The sequence below is a fragment of the Alternaria burnsii genome (genome assembly GCF_013036055.1).
Source record: "Alternaria burnsii strain CBS107.38 chromosome Unknown 705, whole genome shotgun sequence".
In the NCBI taxonomy this organism is placed as follows: domain Eukaryota; kingdom Fungi; phylum Ascomycota; class Dothideomycetes; order Pleosporales; family Pleosporaceae; genus Alternaria; species Alternaria burnsii.
The window spans coordinates 79,010-104,478 of NW_024066107.1; the positions used below are offsets into that span (position 1 = coordinate 79,010).

The window sequence follows — 25,469 nt, forward strand, 5'->3', positions numbered from 1 at the left end:
CGAAGTCTTGCCTCCGTATCCATCCTTCCAAAGTTGTGTCTACACAGCTTCAGCTTCCACGCATGCATCAATCAAAGCTCTCCAAGTAAGTCGAGTGTATCAGACATGCTTTTCCCAGAGAAGGAATTGAAGTCTTGCTCACAGACAGTGCCTTCTTCGGGCATAGTTCCATTTACGAAATAATCTGCGCTAGCAGAGATCGCGCATATCCCCGGGCTATACATGACAGTATGCTACCAGTCTCGTTAGCGAACTTCTCACTTGGAGATTCTTCACCCATGTAACGGAGTGAGAAAAGTAGAGCGACTTACCCCGAGACCATTATGTTGTAGTACAACACTTCCTTCGAGAGTTTTGTTCGCTGCAAACGCCCCAGAAATTGGAGTGCGGCCGTCGTATGGCGAACCGATGAGCAGTACGGGATTTCTAGTCTTGGCTCCAAAATCACCCTCATAGCGTTCTTTTGCCTGAATCTTCCACCGTGAACATAGTATGTAGGAGCTTATGATGTAATCACTGTTCCAGTCACCCAAATCTGTTAGATTTTGGACGCGGTGCTCGATATCGGCGAGCTCTTCAGCACGTAACATGGCGTCGGAACAACGGATGGTCTGCGTACTGTCTGCATTGAAGGTACTGTCCCGCAGGATCATCGATCGGTTCGCCAAATATTGGGTGTGATCGTATTCGGGAGTATCGTGAATCATGATACTGTTGAGGTAGCCAGCCAGGTAAGGCCCCAACAGTAGACCAGAACGGAGCGCTGTATCACTAGCCTCTGCAATTTTCTCGTAGGTGGCGATATCGGTCGTGACGTTAGGACCCATGACGATGGGGAGGTGCTTAGCACTCTCTTTAAGGTCCAGGATTCGCGTGTATAATGCATCTGCGGAGAGGTTGGCACGAAACAGAGCACAGAAGGGTCCAGCATCAATGCACTGCTTTGCGAATTCTTTCAAGCTCACTGATGCAGAGATAGATGGACCAGTCTCCCTGTTTCTTGGTCAATATGTGCTACCTTCATTGGTAGGAAAACACGAACCATCCTTGTTGGTATTCAAGCGGATTAAGAACTCCATCAAGCATCATTCGTTCAATCTTGTCTGGAAACATAGCAGCGAGTACCTGTCCGAGGTATGTGCCATAGGATATTCCTAAGGTTGGAAAGTCAGTACATGGTAGCTCTACAGTTGGAGAGTGCCTCCATCTTACCCCAGTACCGCAGCAGACCGTCTTCGCCTTCCAACGTAAGAGCATCGACTATTTTCATGAAGTCTCTGGCAACGAATGCTGTGCTCATCATGGATCCAGCCACCTTTTCGTTCTGGAAACAGCGTTCAGCGTACTGTTCGCTATATGACCAAACAGCACCCAATGCAACGTCAGATGAATTAGTGCTCGAAGGTGTTAGCAACCAAGCACGCGTTCTCTCCTCGGAGTCGTTGTAGCAGTCGACGGGTAACGTCGTTCCAGTGCCTCTTGGGTCAGCACCAATGATGTCATATTGCCCGCCAGTCGTACTACGTACACGAGTTCGTCAGCACATTCTCTTTCAGCAAAGCTACAGACATGTGTCTGATGAGACAATACTTACGCAAGGACATAACGAGCCTGCTGGGTAAGCCAATACTGTGCATCCAAGCCGGGACCACCCCAATTGGTCAAGACGCTTCCCAATTTCGGCTCTTTTGTTGCATCGATTTTTAAAATGTTGAGAGTGAGCGTATTGTTTCCTGACTGGGGCGTACTATAGTCGAGGGGAACAGCCAGCGTTCCGTACGAACCGGGCATGCCCAGATCGTCGGATGCATCTGTCCAGTTGATAGCGATTGTTTGAGGATTACCAGAACTTTCGAGGTGTTTGTTAGATGTTTGTCTTGTCGTTGCTGCGACGGCCAGTGACGTGTAAAACGTAAGGACAATGGGCGTTCTGAAAAACATCTTGGAGCGTTCCAAATTTCGTCAAATGAATTGTTTCGCGATGTTGTTCAATGTCACCTGCTGACTTCCTGATGCTTTGATCGAGGGTTCATCCTATCCTTTTATACCAGTCCGACAACGATAGGTTGATACGGATAAAACGTCATAGCCTCGAATATTGAGCCTTGCATCTACGGGGCAAGAAGAGAGCCTTAGGTTCCCACGCCACCGGTCCGTACCGAAACCAAGACTTTGCGGTTACCAGACATGTTCCACAAAGACACAAGGTGCATACATCCACGATGCTGTGGTCACGGAATTTGACGTCAGCGTTATGTGACAGTCAACCTCAGGTAGCACTAACAAAGGCAGAGCGCAAATACGGTAGATGCGACTGGCATGTGATTGGAACCTTGTTGTTCTAGGCTATCCCTAAGCGGGTGGTCCAATGGCCAAGCCTTCGTAAGAAGCGAGATCAGCCTCTAGGCGTTTCAAAATAGCACAACGGATCGAATCAAACTGCCTGTCATCTACTCTAACCATTTCAGGAAACCAACAGGGCCGAGACTTGCAACTACGAATCATAGGAAGCAGCCCCGACGATTGCAGTCACAGATCGCGTCGGGTGGCCGATTGCGACGAGCAATTTTTCCTTCTTTTCATACAGTCGGCCCGCCTTACGATCCTGCTGCCAATATGGGCAAGTGTGTGTTTTCTTCGGGCTCTCGGTCTCTCGGTGATGCAAAGCACTGGTGGAACTCATGCGCAATGAAATGCGGAAACTCGCTTGGAAGTCACAGGAGTAATTGAAGAACAACACTCAATAGCTGAGCGAATTTCATAGGTAGCTGATCATGCCACGTCAGGACTGTTCAGCTGTCGAACGTGCCACCGAAAGCCTAGATACAACAGATGTCACACGTTGCAGCATGAGGATGTATTGCTTGGATTTTCGGGCTTACTATCATGCCTGTCTGTTAACCACAATTAGCTCGATTGCGAGGATCTAAGTATGAAAGTCTTCATCCGTGTAAGCATTTCGGTGTGGACGATGAGACTGGCAGAGAAGTCATAACAGTCTGCGTTAGATATACCGACATATTGTCCGTGGGCACAATATAGTCAGCCGAGTTCCACGCTCTCGCTAAGTAGGACGTCTGACTGTGCCAATGCCGTCCATAACAATCAGCAGGCACCTGCTGGCACAAGAATCGTGAATCTATGAACTAAGTCAGACCTCCAATCTGGACAGAATTGAGAAAAGCACATACGGCTCGTCAAAACACTCGTTCCAGCCAGGCTTGTTTCGCCGCCAATATCTTCTTAGTACTGCTCGCGCTTTCAAAGGGCTGCTGGTACCAAGAAGGTGAGCGTGTTCTTCCAATTGTCGTTCAATCCACAGTCGAGTATATTGCTGGTCGTGATAGCCTGCTTCTACTCCGAGTACACACAACGGAAACATTGCAATCTTCTTCAGCTGTTTCAAATGTACGGCAGCCTTCATATCTTCCAACAAACGCTTCGCGTGGTTGGTCCGCATAGTACCCATCTCAGTGTCAGCAGGAAGAACCACGAGAGCCTGCAGTGACATGGCGCAGTAAAGTGCGATAGCAGATTGATAGATTGATCCGATCAGCTGCCAGTCGTCTTGATTCTCACCGGCTTGCGCCCAATCTCCAGGGGCAAACCCTTCAATACGAGCAAGGATGCCTTTTGCTTCCGAAGTATGCTGGTACTGGTTCGCAAAGGACGAGAGGGCGACTTCTTGACGTAGGCGATTAATGCGAACGATGTCGATGAACAACGTTACTGGACACAATGTGTAAGGAAACACAAGGCTATACACTTTCTCCACTTCCTTGATGTGCTGTTCAAGCGGCCCTGTGATGCTGAGATGATGTGATGCTGGACCAAGGCTGTTAGAAAAGGTTACGATGCTGGAGATCGTCAGTCACAGCTCTCACAAAGACTGGTCCATACTAACATCAAAAACACCACTAGCGCTGAAGTCAGATGAGGTGCTGTCCGTAGGAGTGACTCAAAACCTCCACGTATATCTATCAATCGCTTCATGCCATCCGCATGGGACCTCCAGTCTCCATTTCTCGAGTCGTGTACCTGAGTTCAACAGTCAGCATAACTATAGTTTCTATGTCGTCAGAGTCGGATCAATACCTCCATCGCCATAAACATGAGTATGCTCGTAATAGTAAGGTCGCTGCTGCGGGTCTCTTTGCCCGCTATGCTCTCATTGAGGGCACGGATGGCAAGGCCTCTGTAGTTGTAGATCTTCAGTCGCTGTTGTCCAACCACCACACGACTTGATCCTGGAGGTAACGAGTGCATGTAATGGTTCAGACTCAAGCAGATAGTGGTATAATGCGCTGCAGGAGGCAATACGTGCAATGCCCAAACAGGAAAGTGGATGATCGCCGGATTGGGTGCTAAGACGTCGGTTTCCTTGATATATGGGTATATCCTGGTGTTAACTAGCGACTTTAGTATGAAGATACTGTGTGGGTGGGCGCACGTACAGTAATTGACAGCATGCACTACCTCGCATGTTTCATCCGACAGAAAGTCGTACGAAGGCAGTTTGTTGACCTGCATGATTCGTAGCAGTCGTTGTATCTTAGCGAGAGGATCTTGATTAGACTGTAACAGTGCCGCAGCTTCCCAGTGCTGGCCCCTTTCTACGACTTCCCTGATCTGGTCTTGGTTGCCGATCCGCATGATACGTTCGCCCGCCCCAGAGGAGCAGCGACTGGAACGCTTGCGACGATTGCTGCGCTCGTTCCGGAGGTCCTTGGTCGGAAGGTGAGCCCTTTTGGTGGGCTGGTCCTCTTCCTCGACCGTAGAGACACTTTCCCCGGCTCTAACCACTGCAATGGCTTTTGCTCGTTATATCCGGGACACTCCTTGCCAGCCTTGGGACATTTCTTACATAGCGGCAAGGTGCGATCGCACACCAGGCGTCGCTTGAGGCATTCCCAACATTGACGGTCTGCCACTCTTTCCCCATTCCCAGCTTCCTGCATGATATAATCAATGTACAGAGGCTTCTTATGTCACGCAATACCAACTCAGACAGACGCGATTGTGACCCAGCATCAGTCTGGACGGTCGTTGCGTGTTTCCCCGCATCCAATTGTTCTTGGATTCTGATGTAAGCACTGGTGACGGGCTTAAGCGATGTCAGCAACCAATTTCTTGGCCTCAATTCCACCCAAATTCGGACGAACTAGGTGGAAGCCATAGCTGCCGCATTTCCGATGCGGGAGTTGGTGGGATGACCCACCCGTGCCCATCGGCCTTGGCAGCCATCCGCGCCTCGTTTTCACCTTACAGTAAATGCTCGACATACAAGGTGTTTTTTGTCAAGAGGAATCCAGTTCTTTGATTCATTGACCTACAGATCTCAAGAATGGGCGCATGAACTCCGACGGTGACCGGAGACGACGATCAGCAATTGTTCGGCTACCTCGCTGGTTGGTTGGACACGTTACTTATACAAGACTTATGACAGGTTTTCATCTGACAACGCAAAAAGGACTACATGACATGGGCGAGGATGGAACAGGACTTGTGAAACGTTGTTTCGCATGGAGCGCCTGTGTGCACAAACTGTAGCAGATGGTCTAGAACTGTCGGTTAGTCGCAGTTGCAAATCTCCGTCGATCGATAAGCCACTCACAGCATGTGCAAAGGTGGGTCTCTAATTAGAACTATCTGCCATAGGCCCAGCTAACGTCCGTATCAATGTCTTCTGCGCATTCGGCATATCTCTATCTCCGGAAACATTGACCTTGTGAGAGGACGGAGGGAAGACAAAGTGAAAACGTAGGCATACTTGGTCAGAAACTTCGGCATACAGCCAATCATCCTCCGCCCTCTCCGTACTACAACATAGCGCGCGACGCAACCGACATCAGTCACCACAACATTCCGGACGGCTATACCATTTCCACGGACGATGCCATCGAGCGCAAATGCTGAGGCCAATTTGGAAGAATTGCTTTCTCCCTCCAGACATGAGGCGCAACGCGAGTCCCGCAGCACCAAGATACGGAGCTTAACCGAGGAGGATATAGCGCAAGTCATCAGTATTGGTACAAAGCGCGAGTTTACAAGAGAGGGGTTAGAAAGGATACTGTTGGTCGTCCTCGATACAGCTGCGCAGGAAGGGGGTGTCGCGTCTGGTACACCGATTGATCGTGCAGGCGATGTCAAAGTACAGCTTGAGGAATGTACGGATGATTTTGACTCCATCGCGTGTGAAAATGCGCGTTCCGCGCTACTACTACTGGAAACTGATCTGATCGTGTAGTGAGCGTCGAAGAACTGCCATCGTCTGCGGGTTTATCACTAACAGCATCAGCGGCATCCGAGCACTGTATCAAACGTGATCCGGGTATCTGGGAGGCTTTCGATACCACGGTCAAGCGCGCGAGGAAAAACAAGGATGTATCTGCCAACTCTGACACACTTCAAAAAGCTGAATCAGCTTGGTCTGTAAGTCTGACAGCACCTGGACATATCCTTTTCGGCCCTACTATCCCAGAACATCTGCTCTACGTCGATCCTACCCCATGGCATCCAGAATTCCGAGAAAGCTGGGCTGGTATGAGTAAAGATCCAGACCACCCTGCGTTCTTTACAAAGGACGAGTTAGGATTTTATATCCCTAAGGAGATGCTATCGACACAAGAAACGAATGACGGGCTGGAGCCGCTTCCAAAAATGCCACTCGAGCTTTCCGTCCAGATCCGCCGTAAGATCGGTGCAGACTTCATACAAGGATGGAAGAGTATAGAGCGATACGGTGACATGATACTGTTCCAGACACGGAATTTTGGGACGAGCAGTCATTGTTTGAGCGACTTCACGATTAGACGGAAACGTGGACCGAGCACACGCGTGCAGTCTAAAGGAAACGTATGGAGCGCTTGCGACTTCTGCATCGATACTCGCCGTCTTTGTCTAAGGATGATCAAAGTGAACCACCAAGAAACAGAGAAGGTCGTCTTTCCCCTGCCACCTCAATTGCGCGTTGGCAGGCACTGGACAGAGATGGGGTTCTGGGTCCGTGATGCTACGGAATCGGCAGGTAGAAGAACGGCTACTGACACTTAATGAAATTCTTTTCATCACTTCGCGCCTTCCGTTTGCTCTTTCCTTGTGCACGTGCTTTCAACGGCGACTCTCTGGCGCCGCGCCTGACAGACACAAATAGGTCTTTCATTTGCTCCGCTTCCCATAAACAATCCACTGTCGCATCTACAACGCCCGCCATGTCGACGATTGATTCCTACCTTGAAGCCTTAATTGCGCTATCGGGCGACGAGCAGCTCGTAAGCCCTCGCCGGGCCTTACTACAAAGCCTCAACGATGAGGACCTCGCAGGACTTGTAAAGAAAGCCGTAGGACGCGAGTTCGCACGAGGTGATCTAGAAGACATCGCCTCTGTCCTTTTAGATATCATCGTCAAAGACCCAGCTTCAGTCTACAGTCATGATGCTGGCGAAGATCAAGCGACTCAGGTGAAGGTCGAAAAAGATCCATGTCGCATTCCAATAGTATACTAATTGTAGCAAAGTTCGTTCTAGAGGAGCAGTATCTCTCACACCACCAGTTCCTCGATCGACAAGCCAGGCGTCTACATCGGGTGTGCAATCACAAATTGGCCACCCTGCCCGTACTGTAGCAGTCTCGCTGCGATGTCAAACCGAGCAAGTCATAGCCAACAAAGTTACCCCACTTATCCAGTACGTTCGCTGGGACGAGCAGTCAGGCGACTACATCGACTTGTCTTTTGGCTCTCACAATACTGCGGAGGAGACGTCTCTGGCAGACAGATTTGATAGGAGCTACCTATCCACTGAGGGTCACATTACAGAGTGGGGAAAGCTACTGAGGCTACGGGAAATGAGAGTCGCAGTTGCTAGGCAGTGCTGTGTGGATAATACTGTTATTGTAAGGACCGGACTTTCCTGTCATCTTGAAGGTCAATCGGCATGCTATGGCTGCATCAAGGCTAGGCATCTGTGTGCACTACTCATTAGAACGGCAGATGGGGTGATCAAGCTTGCTTTCTTCCCTTTGCCATTGCCACTTTGGGCTCAGGATGACGTGGACCCGCTTAGCAAGTGGATCCGTTCGTCAGCTATTAGTGATAGATTGATGATGAGCTATTTGAACAAGCGCCACTGAGTCGCTCCAGGTGTACTTAGTTCTGAGGCATGACATGCACATATGCGAGGGTTATGTAACGATACTCGCGCTACAAGGCTAGCACTATGGGCAACACCCCATAGCAATGATGGTACCTTTCCCACTCTACTTACTTCTTGCGAAGCTAGATATCATTGCTGTATTCAAGATCCACTTTGTAAACTCAGAGCTTGATGACTTTGTCGTTAGTTGTCAAGAAGCCCCGATTAAAGTGCTCGCGCGTATGCTTAGTGTGATGTAGTAGATAATCACGTGATATTTGAAGCCGGATACCATATTTGGAGCAAGAAGCAAGCTTGCCAGCTCCTGCTGTGGCCAGGCTTCGATCGAGGTCAGAATGACAAGGAGGCAACCGATCGCTGTTTCTAGCTGAGGCAGGTGGGAGGACGACGACTAAACGTTCGACGTGTGAGTAACGAGATTTCGTGAAAGAAAAGGAACAGCATAGCTAGATGTACACTATTCGAACAAGACCCCATCACACCTTCCTACCATCCACGCAGCCACCACCTAACAGTCCCCCAACAACGCAAACCCACTCCCTTCCAACCTCCCCTGCGCCCTCACCTCAGCCTTCTTCTTCTTCCTCTCCTGTTCCCTCGCCATCTTCTTCTTCTTCTTATTACTGACCCCATCCTCGCTCAGCACCTGCGCCCCATTCGACCGATAAATCTCTTCGACCAACCCCTTCAGCACATCATGCTGCGCCACCACCTTCTTCGCCTGCCCAGGCACACCAAGTACATCAGGTATGGAAGGGAAGTCGACCATGTGAGTTGCTAAGCTGGAAAGGACAGCGTGTAGTTTGGTCTTTTCAGTCGAGTAGGTGGGTGCAGTAGGGTGGAGAGCGAGCCACACGCGTATAATCTGGCTCAACACGCGCAATGAATAAATTGCTGCGTGCAGCCTCGCAGTTAGATGGACAAACGCCCAGCTGTTATCAAACTCGCCGTTGAGTACGCGCTGGACGAGAAGGATCGCAGGCGGCGTGTTGAATTCTGCAAGGACGAAGCTGAGTCCAAATAACGGCCATAGAAGTGCTGGTTTGACAATATCCGACTGCGCTGCTGCCCATTCTCTCAGAGTACACAGCTGTCGTTCTAGATCTGCTGCGGAAGTTGCAAGATCCGCGGAAGAGTATATAGAGATTTCTTGAACACTAATACCTTGGGCTTTCCGCCGGTATTCGTGTACAATCATGTTTGGCTTTCGAGCGAGGAGAGAGTATGCTATCGTACGAATATCTTGTCCCACGTTCCATGCGGACGCTTGATTAGGGTCTTCGACCAACAGAGGCATGTATACGAATGGAGATTCGAGTCCATTGAGGGCTTGGTGGACGTATTCTGATATGCGAACATCTGACACTGGTAGATTAGATGTCGCGCTGTGACTCGGAGCCTTTGCAACGTAGCGCTTGGCGAAATCAACATAAGATGTTGACCTCTGATCTATTGCCTGGGCTGTGTGAGCTAGGAGCTTTGAACTGTCTTGTGGGCCATCAAGTAGAGCATATGCAAAGGTCACTAGGCTTTTGAGTTGTAATTGCTTGCTGATCTCGTCGGGTGAATATGCTTTGATGCCCGTGGCCACATCGGCATCGTGAAGGAACACAATCAGTGTGTCGAAGCTGTAGTCGTACAAAACAAGATCCGTATCGCTCGTAAAGATGATAGATTTTGCATTCTCCTTTGCATGCAATGCACACCAATCATCTGCTTCTCCAGGTACGGTCTTCGTTTTGGAAGAAAACGGCGAATCCAGCAACGCTTCTTGCAGTGCAGGTGCAAGAAAGGCGTACGATATCGAGCCTAGATATGTCGGAATAGGACATGAGACAGTAGCATAGTTATTGCGGAATTGCTGCACCCGTCTGTTGTTCGCTTCCGTCCTGGACAAGCGCTCTGTGCGCTTTGATATGGGGAGGGCTCCGTCAAAGTAGATGGCAGACCTGAGAAGGTGCGATCAGCAGTGGACGGCAGGAACATCACATGGCACCTGCATAAGGTGCATTCAACGGTCAAGCACAAAGCAATGCCTTCACATATCGACTTTGCGATATGGAAGAGTTTGAGACCCCTGCGCTAATGGCGGTGAAGTGAAGAACATATGTGCGCACCTTATTGGCCTGCCGTGATGGTTCCGTGCGAAAAGCAACTGTGGTCTACTCACACCTTGATGTTGCTCTTCTCCAGCGAGGCCAGCCAGTGTATTGCTTCAGCAACGATGTCCGCATAAGAAGGTATTCTGGACGCGCTAGTGGCCGAAGCGAGAGCCAATTTGTGAGCGTAGTAGGCGAGCGCAGGGCCGTCTACCACGGCTGAGTAGCCGTCCAGCTGCTCGGAGGAATACCGCGTCGCGTAGGGCTCGAGACGCCTAGCCAGTCCCTGGATACCCATTTTGTCTGATGGCCGAGGTGGCGGATCCCGAAGAAGAAGACCGGGACAACTGTTGAGAAGATGGACAATGTTGTCGCAACGGGAAGGAAATGTGGTATGCACACAGCCAGGATACCCCCGCAAAGCGTCTGGGGCGAAGCGAGGCGGGGACTGGTCAGCAAGAGGTGTTGTGCAGCGTCTCGCCCTCGATTGCAGGATTAGCGCATGGGCGCAGCGACTGTTGGGACATTGACGAGGGAAAAACTTGAGATGATAGCCAGCGTGGCGTTGTTCTTTCCCGTTGATGAGCTAGCGCCGGCGTCATCCCGCGTGGTGGGGGAAGCTGGGCCCCTCAGCAGCTCAAAAGTTGCCCTGCTGCCACCTTTGTAAACTCTGCAATTGCTTCAATCTCCCTCTAAATCAGCTTCCAGCACATATACCGTCAACATGAGCGTCCGAACCGTCGAATTGAAGCCATTTCAGGACCAGAAGCCCGGAACGTAAGTGCAATGTCCCCAGACGAGCTTGGGAGGGCGCATGGAGCTATGGCGTCGAGGCATGATAGCTGACTTGGATTGCTGCAGTTCTGGTCTCCGCAAGAAGGTCAAGGTCTTCCAGCAGGAGCACTACTCAGAGTCGTTTGTTGCCAGCATCCTCCAGTCCATCCCTGAGGGCGCTGACGGCGCCTTCCTCGTCGTCGGTGGTGATGGCCGTTACTGGAACCCCGAGGTCACCCAGACCATCGCCAAAATGAGCGCTGCCTACGGTGTCAAGAAGCTCTTGATCGGCCAGAACGGAATCATGAGCACACCTGCCGCCAGTCACATCATCCGGATACGAAAGGCGACCGGTGGCATCCTCCTCACTGCCAGCCACAACCCTGGTGGTAAGTTCTCCCAGACGCATCGACTCGTTCCCCTCACCTGACGCATCTAGGCCCCGACGAGGACTTTGGCATGAAGTACAACCTCGCCAACGGTGCCCCAGCTCCCGAGAGCGTCACCAACAAGATCTACGAAACCTCCAAGACCCTCTCGTCGTACAAGATCGCCGACATCCCCGACATCGACTTGAGCACAATTGGCACACAAAAGTATGGAAGCCTCGAGGTTGAGATTGTCCACTCAACAGAGGATTACCTGAAGATGCTCAAGGACATCTTCGACTTTGACCTCATCAAGTCGTTCCTCAAGCAGCACTCGGACTTCAAGGTCCTCTTCGACGGCCTGAGCGGTGTCACCGGCTCATACGGTGTGGACATCTTCGAGAAGGAGCTCGGCATCCCCAACAGCACACAAAACTGCGTCCCCAAGCCAGACTTTGGCGGCCACCACCCAGACCCCAACCTTGTCTACGCCAAGTCGCTGGTCGACGCTGTTGACAAGAACGGGATCCACTTTGGTGCTGCCAGTGATGGTGATGGTGACCGAAACATGATCTACGGCGCAAACTCGTTCGTCTCACCTGGTGACAGCTTGGCCATCATCGCACACCACGCCGAGCTTATCCCGTACTTCAAGAAGCAGGGCATCTATGGTCTCGCCCGCAGCATGCCGACCTCTGGCGCGATTGACCTGGTCGCAAAGAAGAAGGGCGTCGAGTGCTACGAGGTGCCTACGGGCTGGAAATTCTTCTGCGGTCTCTTCGACTCTGACAAGATGAACATTTGCGGTGAGGAGAGTTTCGGCACAGGCAGCAACCACATCCGTGAGAAGGACGGTCTGTGGGCTGTCGTTGCCTGGTTGAACATCCTGGCCGGTGTCGGACAGCAGACGGGTAGCACACCCAGCATTGCCTCAATCCAAAAGGACTTTTGGAAGACGTATGGCCGCACATTCTTCACTCGTTACGACTATGAGGGCTGCGAGACTGAGGGCGCAAACAAGGTCACCAGCCACATGAAGGAACTCATCACCACCAAGAAGGACGAGTTCATCGGCTCTACCGTCGCTGGCCGCAAGGTTGTCGAGGCAGACGACTTCTCCTACACCGACCTGGACGGTAGCGTCAGCAAGAACCAGGGTATCTTTGTCAAGTTTGATGATGGAAGCCGCATTGTTGTTCGTCTGTCTGGCACAGGTAGCAGCGGCGCCACCATTCGTCTCTACATTGAGAAGCATACTAGCGACGAGTCGACATACGACATGGACGCTCAGGATTACCTCAAGGACAACGTCAAGCTTGCGACTGACCTCCTGAAGCTCCAAGAGTACGTTGGCCGCACCGAGCCCGATGTCAAGACGTAAGCGCGTTGGTTGAAGTGGAGAACGCGGAGATGTAATTAGCATGATTAGACGACTTGTACACGAGAATACCAGTAAAAACAGATTTGTTTTGGTCGACAAAACGGTAGTAATGATGATAAGTCGCGTGGCAATATGTCATGATCCCCTAATGTGTTTGCGCGTGTGGCTTAGCAGCACTAGCTCGGCGACGTCATTTCCCAATCTAAACATGCCTCCGTCTCCACCCCATAACAATGCCGTTCCCCACCCCAGTTACCTAGATCTCGACAACCCCCCGCCTTTCACACATCCCTACACACGCGCATAGACTCCCGTGAGAGGTTTCCTTGGCTTTTCAAACCCATCACCTCTAATTTTACGTCGCCATCATGGCTGAGAAAGAAGGCTCCGCTGTGCCACCCCAGGCAAAGGGCTCTTGGTCGAGCTTCCTAAAGGTATGTAGCTACGCGCTGTACAGAATGGCGGTCGACTAACATGCACATAGTCCATCGCATCCTTCAATGGCGACCTCTCCACCATGACGGCGCCTGCCTTTATCCTCTCGACGAAATCCCTTACCGAGTTCTCGTCGTACTGGACTGAACACCCCTCCGTCTTCGTCGCCCCTGCAGCCGAGAAGGACCCTGCCAAACGGGCCATGCTAGTGCTGAAGTGGTTCCTGAGCACATTGAAGCAGCAGTATGCGAGTCGGTCAGAGAAGCTGGGCAGCGAGAAGAAGCCGCTCAACCCTTTCCTAGGAGAGCTTTTCCTGGGCAAGTGGGAGGACCAGGCAGGCACAACCCAGCTTGTCAGTGAGCAAGTCAGGTACGCGCATCCAAGACAAGGCGTAAAGTACGGGAGTGCTAATGCAATGCGCGCAGTCATCACCCACCCGTCACGGCTTACTCCATCTGGAACGACCAACACGGCGTCCGCTTAGAGGGTTACAACGCGCAAAAGGCGTCGTTCAAGACGACCATCAATGTTAAGGTACACACACCCCGACAGTATTGGCAGTATAATACTAACACGTTGTCTCCATAGCAAATCGGCCACGCAATGCTGCACCTAGACGCCTACAATGAAAGCTACCTCATTACCCTCCCTGCGCTCCACATCGAAGGCCTCATCACAGGCTCACCCTACGTCGAGCTCAACAGCAGCACTTACATCCAGTCGTCTACCGGATACACCGCGCGCATCGATTACAGCGGCAAGGGCTGGGTCTCTGGAAAGAAGAACAGCTTCACCGCCGTCCTGTACCCAGAGGGCAAAGAGAAGGAAGCCATCTACAAAGCCGACGGACAGTGGACCGACTCGTTCCAAATCAAGGATGCCAAGACCAAGGCCGTGGTCGAAACTTTTGACCACAAGGCTGTGAAAACGACGCCCCTGACCGTCGCAGACATTGAGCAGCAAGACGACTTTGAAACCCGGCGCGCATGGAAAAAAGTCAGCGACGCGATTAACAAGGGTAACATGGACTTGACGTCGTCGGAAAAAACTATCATTGAGACGCGCCAGCGCGAGATGCGTCAGCAAGAAAAGGATGCGGGCAAGGAGTGGGAGCGCAAGTTCTTCTCGCGCGCGCCGCAGTATCCCCTGTTTGAGCAGCTGGCCAAGAAGATTGGCGAGGGCATCAATGATGGCCAGACTAATGGCGTTTGGAGTTTTGATAAGCAGAAGGCGGATGCCGCCAAGTCGCCATTTCACCCAGATGTTGTGCCTCCGATTTATGAGAGAAAGTAAAGAGTATAAGCTGGCCGTTGGAAGTCGTTTTACTTGGCCGGAAACGAGTAGTGGGAGTGAGAGAGGGGCTGTGATGAGACTGGGGAAATGGAAACTCTAGTGTAATGGTACTGATGGAAGAAAATGGCGACTTCCAAGAAACGAAGTTATGTTTGGCTTGACGACTGAAAACATGGAATGACATGGAAAGCGGGGAGCTACTTATGCCAAATGTATGGACTGTCGGCATTAGGGTGGTTTCCTATTTGGAATCTTACTATCCCTACACTCGTCTTCTGGTTCTACAGTAGTCATACACTCCTTTTCCATTTTTGCTAATACACATACAACTTGATCTTACAATCGGCTTGATGCGCAAGACCGAGATTGCTTTTTCTCTCTCTCTACTTATGAAGCATCTTTGGAATCAGTCCTCTTATCGTTGCCATGACGCTGCCAGCATTGTCGGAAAATCTCCATCTAAAAGGCGTGATAAATCGTGTTTTGTCAGTTGATGATTTCTCTTCTTCCTTTACAGCTTGCAACAAGATTTCGGCTTCTTCTCGGGCTTTGTGAACGAACCGAGAGCAGCCTAGAAGCAGCGCAGAAGCAATAATGTGTGTGGTTTTTAACCACTTGGGAACAACAACAACAACAACAACACCAAATTAACTCACCTCCTGCTTGCATGCTCGCCAGTCTTTCTTGTCGTAGTAGCAGTCTGTCAGTTTTGCATTTTCGTCTGCGCAGCCGGTGCTGAAGATACGCTTGTCCCTGTGTTTGTTGGTCTTGGGTTAGCTCAATAGTTCTACGACGCAAAGTTGCAGTTCTTTCGCTCCGCCAACCCGGATCTCCGCATTGCGAGACTAAAGGTTCAAAGTAACGCACCAGTCATCGGGTTCATCGTCAATTACCAACTGCGCTGCTGCCGCACGCGCCTTGTCTTCGTTGGACATATCTCAAGGAGGCCGGGGGAATCGACAGGTATTGTATGAGTGTGTGTGTGTGTGTGTGTGTGTGTGTGTGTGTGTGTGTGTGTGTGTGTGCGTGTGCAAAAGAGCATAAGAGTCGGACACTTGCGCAGGGTCTTTTGGACACAGAGTTACTTGGAACACGATCGGCACAATCTCGGTCCGCGCGTCTCGCCCATCGATTTTCAGCGTCACCATTCAAAATCACGAATATTGTTATTAATCACGACATCATGGCAACCAAGCGGATGAACATCTTGGTGTACTCTGGTATGCGGCCATTTGTAGCGTTAGTCGCAAATCCCACAGTCCACCCCACTAATCCGCACCCACCCCTTTAGGCAACGGAAGTACCACCGAATCTGTCCGCCATTGCATGTACACCCTGCGCCGTCTGCTCTCGCCTTCTTACGCTGTCATACCTGTAACTGGCGATACTCTGATCAAAGAACCCTGGTTCAGCACCTGCGCTCTTCTTGTCTTTCCTGGCGGCGCTGACCTAGGTTATTGCCGTACGCTCAATGGTGAGGGGAATCGAAGGATCAGCCGGTATGTGAATGCCGGGGGTTCATATCTAGGATTCTGCGCTGGTGGGTATTACGGAAGTGCGAGATGTGAGTTTGAGCTTGATGATCCGAAGATGGCTGTTGAGGGAGAGAGGGAGTTGGCGTTCTTCCCGGGTGTGTGTAGGGGATTGGCCTTTGAGGGGTTCAAGTATGCGAGTGAGGCTGGGGCGAGGGCTGCTGAAATCAAGATTGAGAAGGAGGCGTTTGAGAGTGTTGATGAGGGTGTGGCGGAGACGTTCAAGAGCTATTATAATGGTGGGGGTGTGTTTGTTGATGCGAAGAAGCTCGAGAGTAGGGGCGTACAGATCCTGGCGAGCTATACCGAGGATCTGCACGTCGAATCTGGAGAAGGCCAAGCGGCTGTTGTCTATCGTAAGGTGGGTGAGGGTCACGCTGTAGTCACGGGGCCACATCCAGAGTAAGCTCAGATTCGACATCCAGAACACCTTCACTCGCTAAGACTGTATAGATTCGCACCGCAAAACCTCAGCAAGATCCCCAGTCTACCATCTTACGCGACCATTATCAATGATATCGCTGCCACGGACGCAACACGACTTGCCTTTATGCGCTTGATCCTCGGGAAACTTGGTTTGCAGGTTAACGAACAGGAACAAGCGGTACCATCCCTATCCCGCCTGCATCTCACTGCTCATAGCTTGGCAGACGTCTCTGACCTCGTTGCGACGTGGAGCGAAATCATTACTGTGATGGACGGCGATGAGTATATCAAGGGCGAGAACGACGTGTTTCGGATTGAGAAAGAGGGTACGGCGTGGAGCGTAAAGGAACTGAAGAGGGCTGTCAGTGCCATGTCGGAGAAACTGCCTACACTAGCGTCAGTGACGAACAGTGACGAGAAGAGTGTTGGAGAGCAAGGCCAGGAGAAGGAAGATGACAGCAAGAAGAAGAGGACCAAGACACCAGAAGAGGAGGTTCACGACTGTATCGAGTACACGGCCAACACCTCGCCCGACGAGATCATCGACTACGCCAAGATCGTCAAGGTCATAATACCCCATGAGAAAGCTCTTCCATCGGCTCAAGAGACACCGTTCCATCATGATGCCTTTTATGCAAACCTCCATCACTACCATACCAAGCTCCGCAACCCTGACGCTTCTTTTGGAAAACACCTCATGTATGGTGAAGTCGTAACATCGACCAACACTCTTCTCGAAAAGAATCCGTCTTTGCTGCGGAACCTCCCCAATGGCTTCACAATAACAGCAACAACACAAATCGCAGGTCGCGGTCGCGGAAACAACGTCTGGATCGCACCGCCTGGCGCACTAATGTTCAGCACTGTGTTGCATCATTCTTTTGCACTAAGTCAAAGTGCACCAGTAGTGTTTATCCAGTATCTCGCAGCTCTGGCCATTGTGCAAGGCATCAAGGTAAGTTTTCCTTGAAACTTTCCAACACAAAGTCGAATATAGCCCAAGAAACAAGTAGTCAACTAACTTCGTCTCCCCTTCACCCCGCAATAGAACTATGCGCCTGGGTACGAGAAAATCCCTATAAAGCTCAAGTGGCCAAACGACATCTATGCGCAACTCCCCGGCTCTAGCGCAAACCCTGTCGTCAAGATAGGAGGTATCCTGGTGAATAGCAGTTATTCCGGCTCCACGTACGACGTCATACCAGGAATTGGGTTGAATCTGAGTAATGCGCTGCCGACGACGAGTCTGAATCAGCTTGCCAAGGGCATGAATCCGCCACTCAAGGACTTTACGCCAGAGAAGCTGCTGGCGAGCATTCTAGCGCACTTCGAGGTGAGTCATACTTCCGCTTGGATATCCAAAAATTGCAAAGGATGATGGCATGCTGACTATGTCGTTTTTTTTCTTCTGTGCGTATAGACACTGTACTCGACGTTCTGCCAGGAAGGTTTCAACCGCGACATGGAGTCGTGCTACTATGAGAACTGGCTGCATACTGATCAGCTTGTGACGCTCGAGGACCAACAGGGGGTGCAGAGTGGGTGTAAGGCGAGGATAAAGGGTATCACGAGGGATTGGGGCTTACTTCTCGCTGAGGAGGTGCGCGAGATTGATGGGCGAGGAACGGGCAAGATTATTCAGATCCAGAGTGATGGGAATAGCTTTGACTTCTTCAGGGGCCTGGTCAGGCGCAAGGTTTAGTGTGGGATGTGTATGGAATGTCGCTGTGGAAGCTTCAAAATGATTAGACTATCCACAAGACCCAGAATGCAGGTTGAGAACATCTGCAAATACTCCCTTCGCTACGATATCGTTACCATTGCCTTGCCGATACGGTTACTTATAGAAACCCAAGCTCTATCACAGTCTCAAAATCATCTCTTTCCAGCTCACGATTCGTTGCCGGCATGTCCAAATCATGCTCTTCACAGAGCTCTTCTAAAGCCTGTCGCGCAGCTGCCATACTCCTCTTCCGAAACTTCTCTTTGTTCTCTCCCTTGTATAACACAGCTTGGTGGTACAACGCGCGCGCATATTGCGCTTGTCCCTGTTTACTATCTTGCTCCTCGAAGTGGGTGGTTACTTCTTTGATAAGTGCACTGAAGAGGAGTTAATCAGTATCCCGGCATGCTTTGTATCTACTTACTGTGCTCCCTTCCAATCACTTTGCGTCATATTGCAATTCGATAGACGAAGCTTGGAGATGGCGGCCAAGTCAGCGATATCTCCTTCTTGATCTTCGTCGATGGCATCGATGTTCTTGCGATAAGTGTTCAATGCATCTGATGTATTCCCACTTGCGATGAAAACATCTCCTTTCACGATGCGCAGTTGAGCCATGCTAAAATGGTAAGCCATACTGAGTTTAAAACTTGTTAAGGTGCTTACATGGTAGCGAAGTTATTCTCTCGACTCTCCCCTATCTCCTTCGACACCTTGACATTGTTGAGCAGATCCATAGCGGCTTCTGCGCTACCATCTGTAAGAAATATGCGTGCGAGATACGTCGCTGCTTGGAGATCGACTCGTAATGCATCATATGATGCCATGCATGGTGCCTTGATCAGTTCTCGGGCTCGTACCAGTTTCGTAACGGCTCGAAGTTTGTTGTTGTGTGAGTAGTCTTCTACACCTTCATTAATGCACGACCACGCAGTAGCGATTGCATACGGTTCGTGACTGGCGTCTTCGTTTGGTTTTTCCGATGAGGATGACTCCTCAGTTGGTTCGAGGGTGATATCGTTGCTAGGCTTTGTTGGTCGTTCCAAAAGCGGCTGCGTTTTGCCGCTGGCCTGGGGCGCGAGTGTATCAGACATCGATAGAAATTCGCTACAGGAAAAAGCATCCACATTGCTTTCAACATATGGTTCGATGTTGGCGAAAACTTCTGGACCGACGGCAGAAGCGAGGCTTTTGAGACTGTTCGGTCTGATCAGGCACTCTTGGATATGCCAGAGTCGTTTTTGAAGTGATGATTGCCCACACAGCACATCGTAGCGACCCCAATTGACCTGATTGCGTTGGAGTTTTAGTTGAGAATGAGGGAAGATCGTTACGGCAGCACTCTGATATATGTTCGCTATATTGCCGACTTCACATGCTGTTTCCTCGTGATTGCTTTGATCGATGCAGAGTGTGTCTATCCATATGTATCTGGTTAGGCACAATCCGGAGAAAACACACGCATCGCGAAATGATTTCGGCATTTGCGATAATGCGACGCCTTCCCGAAATGTGTGGAGATTGGATTCGGTCAGCACCGGATCGCCTTCGTTACAGTTGAAGTCAAGACCGAGAGCAAGATAGCTCAGTGTCCTACCTCCGGTATCTACGAGCTTCCATCTTTGACGCCGATGGTTGATACGTACGAGACGCCGTGGCATGTACGACACTTTCGATGTGGGTTGACCCGAATCCTCTAAGCGCATCTTGGGAAGCTCGATCAATGCCGCTGCACAGCGTGCCAAGTTGCGGTAGTCATTGTTGTTTTTGCGGACTCTCCGATCGTACCTAATCATGTCAACGTCGAGCAAAACGGTGTGCAAAACGAAACTACTTACCATATACAACCGAGGGCAGTCCTTGGAAAGGACTCATCGATATACTCGTCGAGAGCATTTAGAGACAGTACTGATGAAGATACATGATCGGTCATGCGCCATAGCTGATTCATGATATCGTCAAACTCCGCCCAGAATCCATGTAGAACGTTTGGGAACTTTCGATCACTAGGCCATTGCGTACCCCAAACGTATGTGAGGGCTTTATAGATTTCACGTGTCTCATTTTGACTAATATACTGCCGCGTTACCATTTGCATGAGTCTGTGCATCGTGAAGACAGTGCCTCCTTCGGGTTTGTCGATCAATGCGAGATTTGCGAGATCATGGGATGCTTCGATGAAACGCAAGTCAACGCTATCTGAATCTTCTGGAGAGAGAGTTCTTTCAAAAACAGCCCGGACTAGGGAGGTATGAGCAGCATCAGGATCCATGTAGGATAGAACAGCCATGAGCCGCCTGGCATCGGGAGATAGCTTCGCTAACGGGGGAGTCCATATATTGTTGACGACTGATGCATCTGAAGGCATCTGAGAAGCTTCATGACCGCCAGTTTTCTTTTTCTGCTCATAAATTTTCCAAAAGTCTTCGATACTCAGCCGTCTAAGCTCGATATAACTCGATATCACAGCCAACGCTAGGGGAAGTCCATCCAATAGTCTCAAGAGTTCATGCCCTTGCTCGGTGTTTACGTCTTCCAACTTTAGATGTGTGGATCGTTGGAGAAAGCTTTGGCTGTCGGTGATTGATAAAGGTTGAACGTGGTAGAAGGCAGGCGAGGTAGCACTTGGTGATCTTAGTTCTGGATGCCTAGTTGTGATGACAGTCGCCCCGTTCTTGCTTTCTGGGATGTAAGGCGCGATGATGTCGACTTCATCCGCGTTGTCAAATATGAGAAGCCATTGTGTTTCAGGTTTTGCGAGCCACTCCATAACCAGTCCAGCACTTTGCGTGTGACTGTAGTTTCGTCGACCATTTATGAGTCGAAGTGCAATGGCAATATCATGGAAACTCTGGAGAATGCTTTGTTTGCTGTCTGCTCTCAACCAGAAAACTGCATCGAAACGCGACTGTGCTGATCGTGCAAAATTAAGGGCTATTTGCGTTTTGCCCACGCCAGCCGTGCCATGAAGCACTGCGACTGTTGTAGCATTCCTCATCAATGCTTGATTTCCTTGCCCAGAAGACTCCTGAAACAGCAGCCGTTCTAGCCATGTGGTCGCATCTTTGCGAGGAAAGTAAAACCCACATGTAGGTGGTAACGAAAGTCTCAGCGGAAGTGGTCGAGATCGCTGACGTGCGATATTGGGTGCTTCCACAAAGATACCATGAGATATATCAGGTGATGATAGATCTTTGCTTGTGCTCGATTGTGACGTCGTACTTCTCAACAGAATAGAGGGTGATTCCATATCTCGATCTACGTTTTCGATGTCAGACGTGTACAGATCTGTACATTCCGAAAGCGGATCAATGCGGCCTCCAATCAAGTCGTGATCAGAGTTAACGCTCGATGGAGCAGTAGGAGATGTCTCCACAGAATGTTGATGAACCATCATCGACCTTGAGCCATTTTCGGTGATGGGATGACCCCCACTGACATGGTTTCCAGACTCCACAGAGATATGCTTGTCCGAAGCTTGGCTCACGACATCCGGTGGGACTGCTGCTTCTGTACATGCTGTCACAGTAGCGCCAGCGTGGTTCACCGGATTACAGGGAGCTGTCTCCATTATGACGCTTTCTGTTCTGGTGGAAGCAACATCGGCGACTGCTAGAGGTGCATTTTCCTCCGTAGCTGGAAGACGCTCCTTGACCCATTCACCTGCTGTGATTAACCCTAGAAGTCCGCGCCATCCACTTTTCGAGCTGAAGATACATTTGCTGTTGTTTTCAAGTCCTTCGATAACTGCCTCGTCGTCGTCCTGAGTCGTCCACAATCTAACGTTCACACTACCATCACACACACAATTCTTGGCTTTGAGCCTGGTGCGGTGAAGGCCTTTCCGTTTGGATGGCTTTCCTGAGACCTGAAAGAACTGTGAGTTGATCTGAAGTTGCTCAAACTTCTCTTCAATGAATTTGAGACATGTAAGAGCTTCTACAGAGAATGTCTCGGGCAATGATCCCTTCGTAGACTCCAGGCTGTCTTGCACGAGTGAAGACCATTGTGTGCGATCCTCACTGTCCAGGTATGGCTCACCGATCATGATGAGAGTGCGCAAAGCTTCGAATAGTGATATGTATTGTTCGTGATGTTTTTGGCGATAAGCAAGTAACAAAGCCTTGTCTCGAATTAGCTTTGCTGAATTCGGAGGAATGCTGTATATACCTTTTTCAAGATGAAAGCTCCGAGACGATGGCCTATCAGCACAAATTCCAGCTGCGACTAAGGTCAGCTTATGCGGTCAGAAGGTTGAGGTCAATATACCTGAGGTTGCTGCTCGATGAGGCTGAGCAATTCGGACAAGAGATCCTCACCGCAATCGCAAAAAGGATTCCAACTTTGTGGGGTATCCAGATGGACGCCATGATCATAGACCCAAACGTTAGGTGCGGCACACCAATTTTTCATGAGTTCTTCGAAGTGGTAGCAGGTATGCTTGTCCAGTGCATCGGCTGAGACGCCTGGAACGATAATCACGCTAGCGGCACTGCTGGCTGGAGTGTCAGTACAGTAGCTTCCGTCGACTAGACAAGCAACCTACTTTGGAGTCACCCCACCCGCTTGGGGTCGATCTTTCCACCTCCTAAATCGTGTCATATTCGAGATGACCCAGAATGGATAGCTGTGAGGTGTGTAAAGAGCGGACAACGCGAATGTGGGCGGCCATCTCATTTGTATGGAGGTGGGGAGGGGGGTGCATGCGTAGCGGCCGCCACGAACCTCAGCCTCGAGCGCAGTGCTGCACAGCCGCCACAGGAAGTGAGATCAGCCGTAGGCGATGAGTCCAGATGTAGCAGTGTTCTGTATGGTATGCATTGTTTGCTACGTCATTATTTGCAGGGTTTATATGTAAAGATGATGCCTTCCCTTCGTCATATGCAAAGGCGAAGCCTCATTGTTTGGTTTTTCTAAACAAGATAGATCTGCCACACCGCAGGCTGCGACCACCCCACTCGCTGATGAATATACAGACTAATAGAAGCGGCACACTAACAGCCGCCCAAAGGGTTATGCTCAACGGTCCCTGGCCAAGTTGTTTAAAATTCATGCCGAACACGGATGTGACCAGTGAAATGGGGAGGAATATGAGCGTAATCCGATTGGTAGTCTTGGTGAGTTGAGTCACTAAGCTGGACTCTTTTTGTGCGCGCTTTGATGCGTAGACCGAAAAGCTGCTCATAATGGTAGCCTTGCCTGATTCACAAAGGTTGATGAGCGTTTCGGCCTCTTTCTGCAGATACTCTATATCCTTTTTGATGGGTGAGAATGACGTTTGGCGGAGTCGCCTTTGCTCAGGGGTGAGTTCCGGATCATGAGATAGGTGGTCTTCAAGACGCAGTAGTAACATATCAAAGTGTGTGGACCAACGAACCAGTACCGTTTTCGTGTATTCAAAGTGTATGATAAATTCCATGGTCGGATCACTGTCACCAGTGGGATGCAGCTGTGCAGTCCAGCCGCTAATGAGCTTGCGGAGCATGTCAAGATACTGGCAAGCAGCAGCCGTCTGGAAATAGAAGAGTTCTTGTAGCATCAGCAAAGGGTCGGCACGAGTCGTTGTCCAGTCCATAGTCTCGCCATAACGCGAAGGCAATACTGCCAGTGGCTGCAGAGTAGACCTAGAGTTATCATTTTGATCAACAGCAGTCTGTAATCCGAAAGATTGTGACATATCTCTCTCAAAGAAAATTGGGCAATGTTCGATGGTCTTAGACGTGTTTCCTGGTTTAGGTATCGGTGAATGACCTTTGAAATCCGGCGTATCTGGGATTGGGATATCGCCTGCATCGGCGCCAGCATCTGACCAGACAATGACTGTGCGAGTGTTATTGGCGATATGAAGGTAGTAGAGACAAAAGGTTTACCTTTCCGAGCTTTGCCAATTCCTGTTACCGCTATCGATATAATCTGCTCCACAACAATGGCGTCCCCACGGTGGACATTAACCTGCCTGAATATCGACTGGCCATGAGGTTTTGCCCCACCTGAGAGTAAAACATTGGCTCTTTTCTCAAGCTGAGAAGCACAGGATCTCCGAGCAGCGTGCAACTGATCGACTGAAAGACTGTTGCCTTCAGTTCCCACAAAGACTATAGACGGAATGAGTAATCGAAAGTCTTGCCGGTTGCGCGAGGGCAGATTAGAGCCCGTATGCCAATCGCGCTGTGCATTGGGAATAAAGTCGAGATGGCTGTGAAGAAAGCGCACATCCACATGAAGACGATCGACTAGTACTTCCATCCATTCCGAAGATGGAGAACCAGTGAAGAACAAAAGGTCCAGATCCGCTTGATTGACATTCTTCGTCAGAAAATCGGATGCTTGGGAGTATGAAATAGCTTGCGGTAGACGAGATTCGGGGATCTTGTATGCGTAGAGAAAGTTGCTCTCTTTTGGCGTAGGTGACGGTACTCGATAGCGAGCCGAGGCTGGAGGCTTGTCACCCAGGTATCTGACAACGTCGTTCAGATAGGCCGCTGAATGTAGAGGCTCAGTCGTGAATGATTGGACGCGCTTTCGCATGAGTTCCGATACGCTTCCCTCGCTAGGTGGTTCAAGATCTGGCATTGTGACAAAGTTCACGCGTGAGTTGATGGTGGGCGAGCTGTGTTGCGCAAGACTTTGAGAGAAAGCATGGTTAAGAGAAGCAGAGCCACCGAAGTCCTTCGTGGCTATGATTCAGCCCCCTTATCGCATCCACACACCGTCCTGGACTGCCAAAATGATGCATGTGGCTGGAGGCTGAGTTGTGCAGGCAACAGATTGCGCAGCGCGCGATAGGCAATGATTTCGCCGACTTCCCCGCGCCCACCTTCCTGGCGATCAGCCGCTCACTCTCCTCCCCCAAAGCCTCGCGCGATGAACTTGATATCATATACTTAGAACTCAAGGTCAATCTAAGCTAAGAAAGACGCGTGAGTAGTAATTATAATAGTCTTATTTTCGGCATAAAGAACGAGACAACAACTTCATACCCTCCGCGAAATGCAATAAAGCTGTTAGTATACCTACATGAGATTTGTTACATAGACACTCTTTAGTAGTGTATTAGTTTATATATTGATACTAAGTCTATAAGAAAGCTTAGTGTAGTAAGTTATACTTACTAGATACTGCCTATGTAAAACCAACTCTAAAGATATACGTAGTAATATATACTATAATTGCGCAAAGCGCAATCTAAAAAGCAACTATAACTTACCCCGCACTATGTCTTCCGTGCCTGTCGTAGGCTTGCTTTACTTAAATTCTGAGCAAAGGCATAACAAGTTTAAACCAA

The 25,469-nt window shown here is 50.2% G+C and overlaps 9 protein-coding genes across 9 annotated transcripts; 4 read left to right on the forward strand and 5 right to left on the reverse strand.

The window, feature by feature from the left end:
* Nucleotides 1-71: 71 nt before the first annotated feature.
* GT037_000031 (uncharacterized protein) lies at nucleotides 72-1,941 on the reverse strand (the record flags this gene model as incomplete). Its single annotated transcript, XM_038925078.1, has 5 exons — nucleotides 72-233; nucleotides 312-993; nucleotides 1,043-1,154; nucleotides 1,213-1,520; nucleotides 1,595-1,941. 5 exons carry the CDS (start codon nucleotides 1,939-1,941, stop codon nucleotides 72-74), a joined length of 1,611 nt encoding a protein of 536 aa, XP_038790934.1.
* Nucleotides 1,942-3,105: 1,164 nt separating this feature from the next.
* Nucleotides 3,106-4,653, reverse strand: GT037_000032 (uncharacterized protein; the record flags this gene model as incomplete). The annotated part of the gene is made up of 5 exons (XM_038925079.1): nucleotides 3,106-3,139; nucleotides 3,192-3,857; nucleotides 3,905-4,038; nucleotides 4,096-4,409; nucleotides 4,455-4,653. 5 exons carry the CDS (start codon nucleotides 4,651-4,653, stop codon nucleotides 3,106-3,108), a joined length of 1,347 nt encoding a protein of 448 aa, XP_038790935.1.
* A 1,240-nt stretch (nucleotides 4,654-5,893) lies between these two features.
* On the forward strand, nucleotides 5,894-7,053 carry GT037_000033 (uncharacterized protein; the record flags this gene model as incomplete). Its single annotated transcript, XM_038925080.1, has 2 exons — nucleotides 5,894-6,194; nucleotides 6,248-7,053. The coding sequence occupies 2 exons, from the start codon at nucleotides 5,894-5,896 to the stop codon at nucleotides 7,051-7,053; spliced, it is 1,107 nt and encodes a 368-aa protein (XP_038790936.1).
* A 158-nt stretch (nucleotides 7,054-7,211) lies between these two features.
* Nucleotides 7,212-7,624, forward strand: GT037_000034 (uncharacterized protein; the record flags this gene model as incomplete). Its single annotated transcript, XM_038925081.1, has 2 exons — nucleotides 7,212-7,460; nucleotides 7,517-7,624. The coding sequence occupies 2 exons, from the start codon at nucleotides 7,212-7,214 to the stop codon at nucleotides 7,622-7,624; spliced, it is 357 nt and encodes a 118-aa protein (XP_038790937.1).
* Nucleotides 7,625-8,661: 1,037 nt separating this feature from the next.
* Nucleotides 8,662-10,550, reverse strand: GT037_000035 (uncharacterized protein; the record flags this gene model as incomplete). Its single annotated transcript, XM_038925082.1, has 2 exons — nucleotides 8,662-10,102; nucleotides 10,324-10,550. 2 exons carry the CDS (start codon nucleotides 10,548-10,550, stop codon nucleotides 8,662-8,664), a joined length of 1,668 nt encoding a protein of 555 aa, XP_038790938.1.
* Nucleotides 10,551-10,976: 426 nt separating this feature from the next.
* GT037_000036 (phosphoglucomutase) lies at nucleotides 10,977-14,503 on the forward strand (the record flags this gene model as incomplete). The annotated part of the gene is made up of 8 exons (XM_038925083.1): nucleotides 10,977-11,029; nucleotides 11,114-11,415; nucleotides 11,466-12,771; nucleotides 12,824-12,846; nucleotides 13,160-13,209; nucleotides 13,260-13,579; nucleotides 13,636-13,744; nucleotides 13,799-14,503. The coding sequence occupies 8 exons, from the start codon at nucleotides 10,977-10,979 to the stop codon at nucleotides 14,501-14,503; spliced, it is 2,868 nt and encodes a 955-aa protein (XP_038790939.1).
* A 387-nt stretch (nucleotides 14,504-14,890) lies between these two features.
* Nucleotides 14,891-15,438, reverse strand: GT037_000037 (uncharacterized protein; the record flags this gene model as incomplete). Its single annotated transcript, XM_038925084.1, has 3 exons — nucleotides 14,891-14,962; nucleotides 15,160-15,256; nucleotides 15,371-15,438. The coding sequence occupies 3 exons, from the start codon at nucleotides 15,436-15,438 to the stop codon at nucleotides 14,891-14,893; spliced, it is 237 nt and encodes a 78-aa protein (XP_038790940.1).
* A 248-nt stretch (nucleotides 15,439-15,686) lies between these two features.
* GT037_000038 (class ii aars and biotin synthetase) lies at nucleotides 15,687-18,163 on the forward strand (the record flags this gene model as incomplete). The annotated part of the gene is made up of 5 exons (XM_038925085.1): nucleotides 15,687-15,723; nucleotides 15,795-16,437; nucleotides 16,489-17,416; nucleotides 17,510-17,794; nucleotides 17,882-18,163. The coding sequence occupies 5 exons, from the start codon at nucleotides 15,687-15,689 to the stop codon at nucleotides 18,161-18,163; spliced, it is 2,175 nt and encodes a 724-aa protein (XP_038790941.1).
* Nucleotides 18,164-18,302: 139 nt separating this feature from the next.
* Nucleotides 18,303-24,757, reverse strand: GT037_000039 (uncharacterized protein; the record flags this gene model as incomplete). Its single annotated transcript, XM_038925086.1, has 8 exons — nucleotides 18,303-18,561; nucleotides 18,609-18,803; nucleotides 18,851-19,972; nucleotides 20,023-22,307; nucleotides 22,355-22,405; nucleotides 22,454-22,683; nucleotides 23,180-24,004; nucleotides 24,055-24,757. The coding sequence occupies 8 exons, from the start codon at nucleotides 24,755-24,757 to the stop codon at nucleotides 18,303-18,305; spliced, it is 5,670 nt and encodes a 1,889-aa protein (XP_038790942.1).
* Nucleotides 24,758-25,469: the final 712 nt, after the last annotated feature.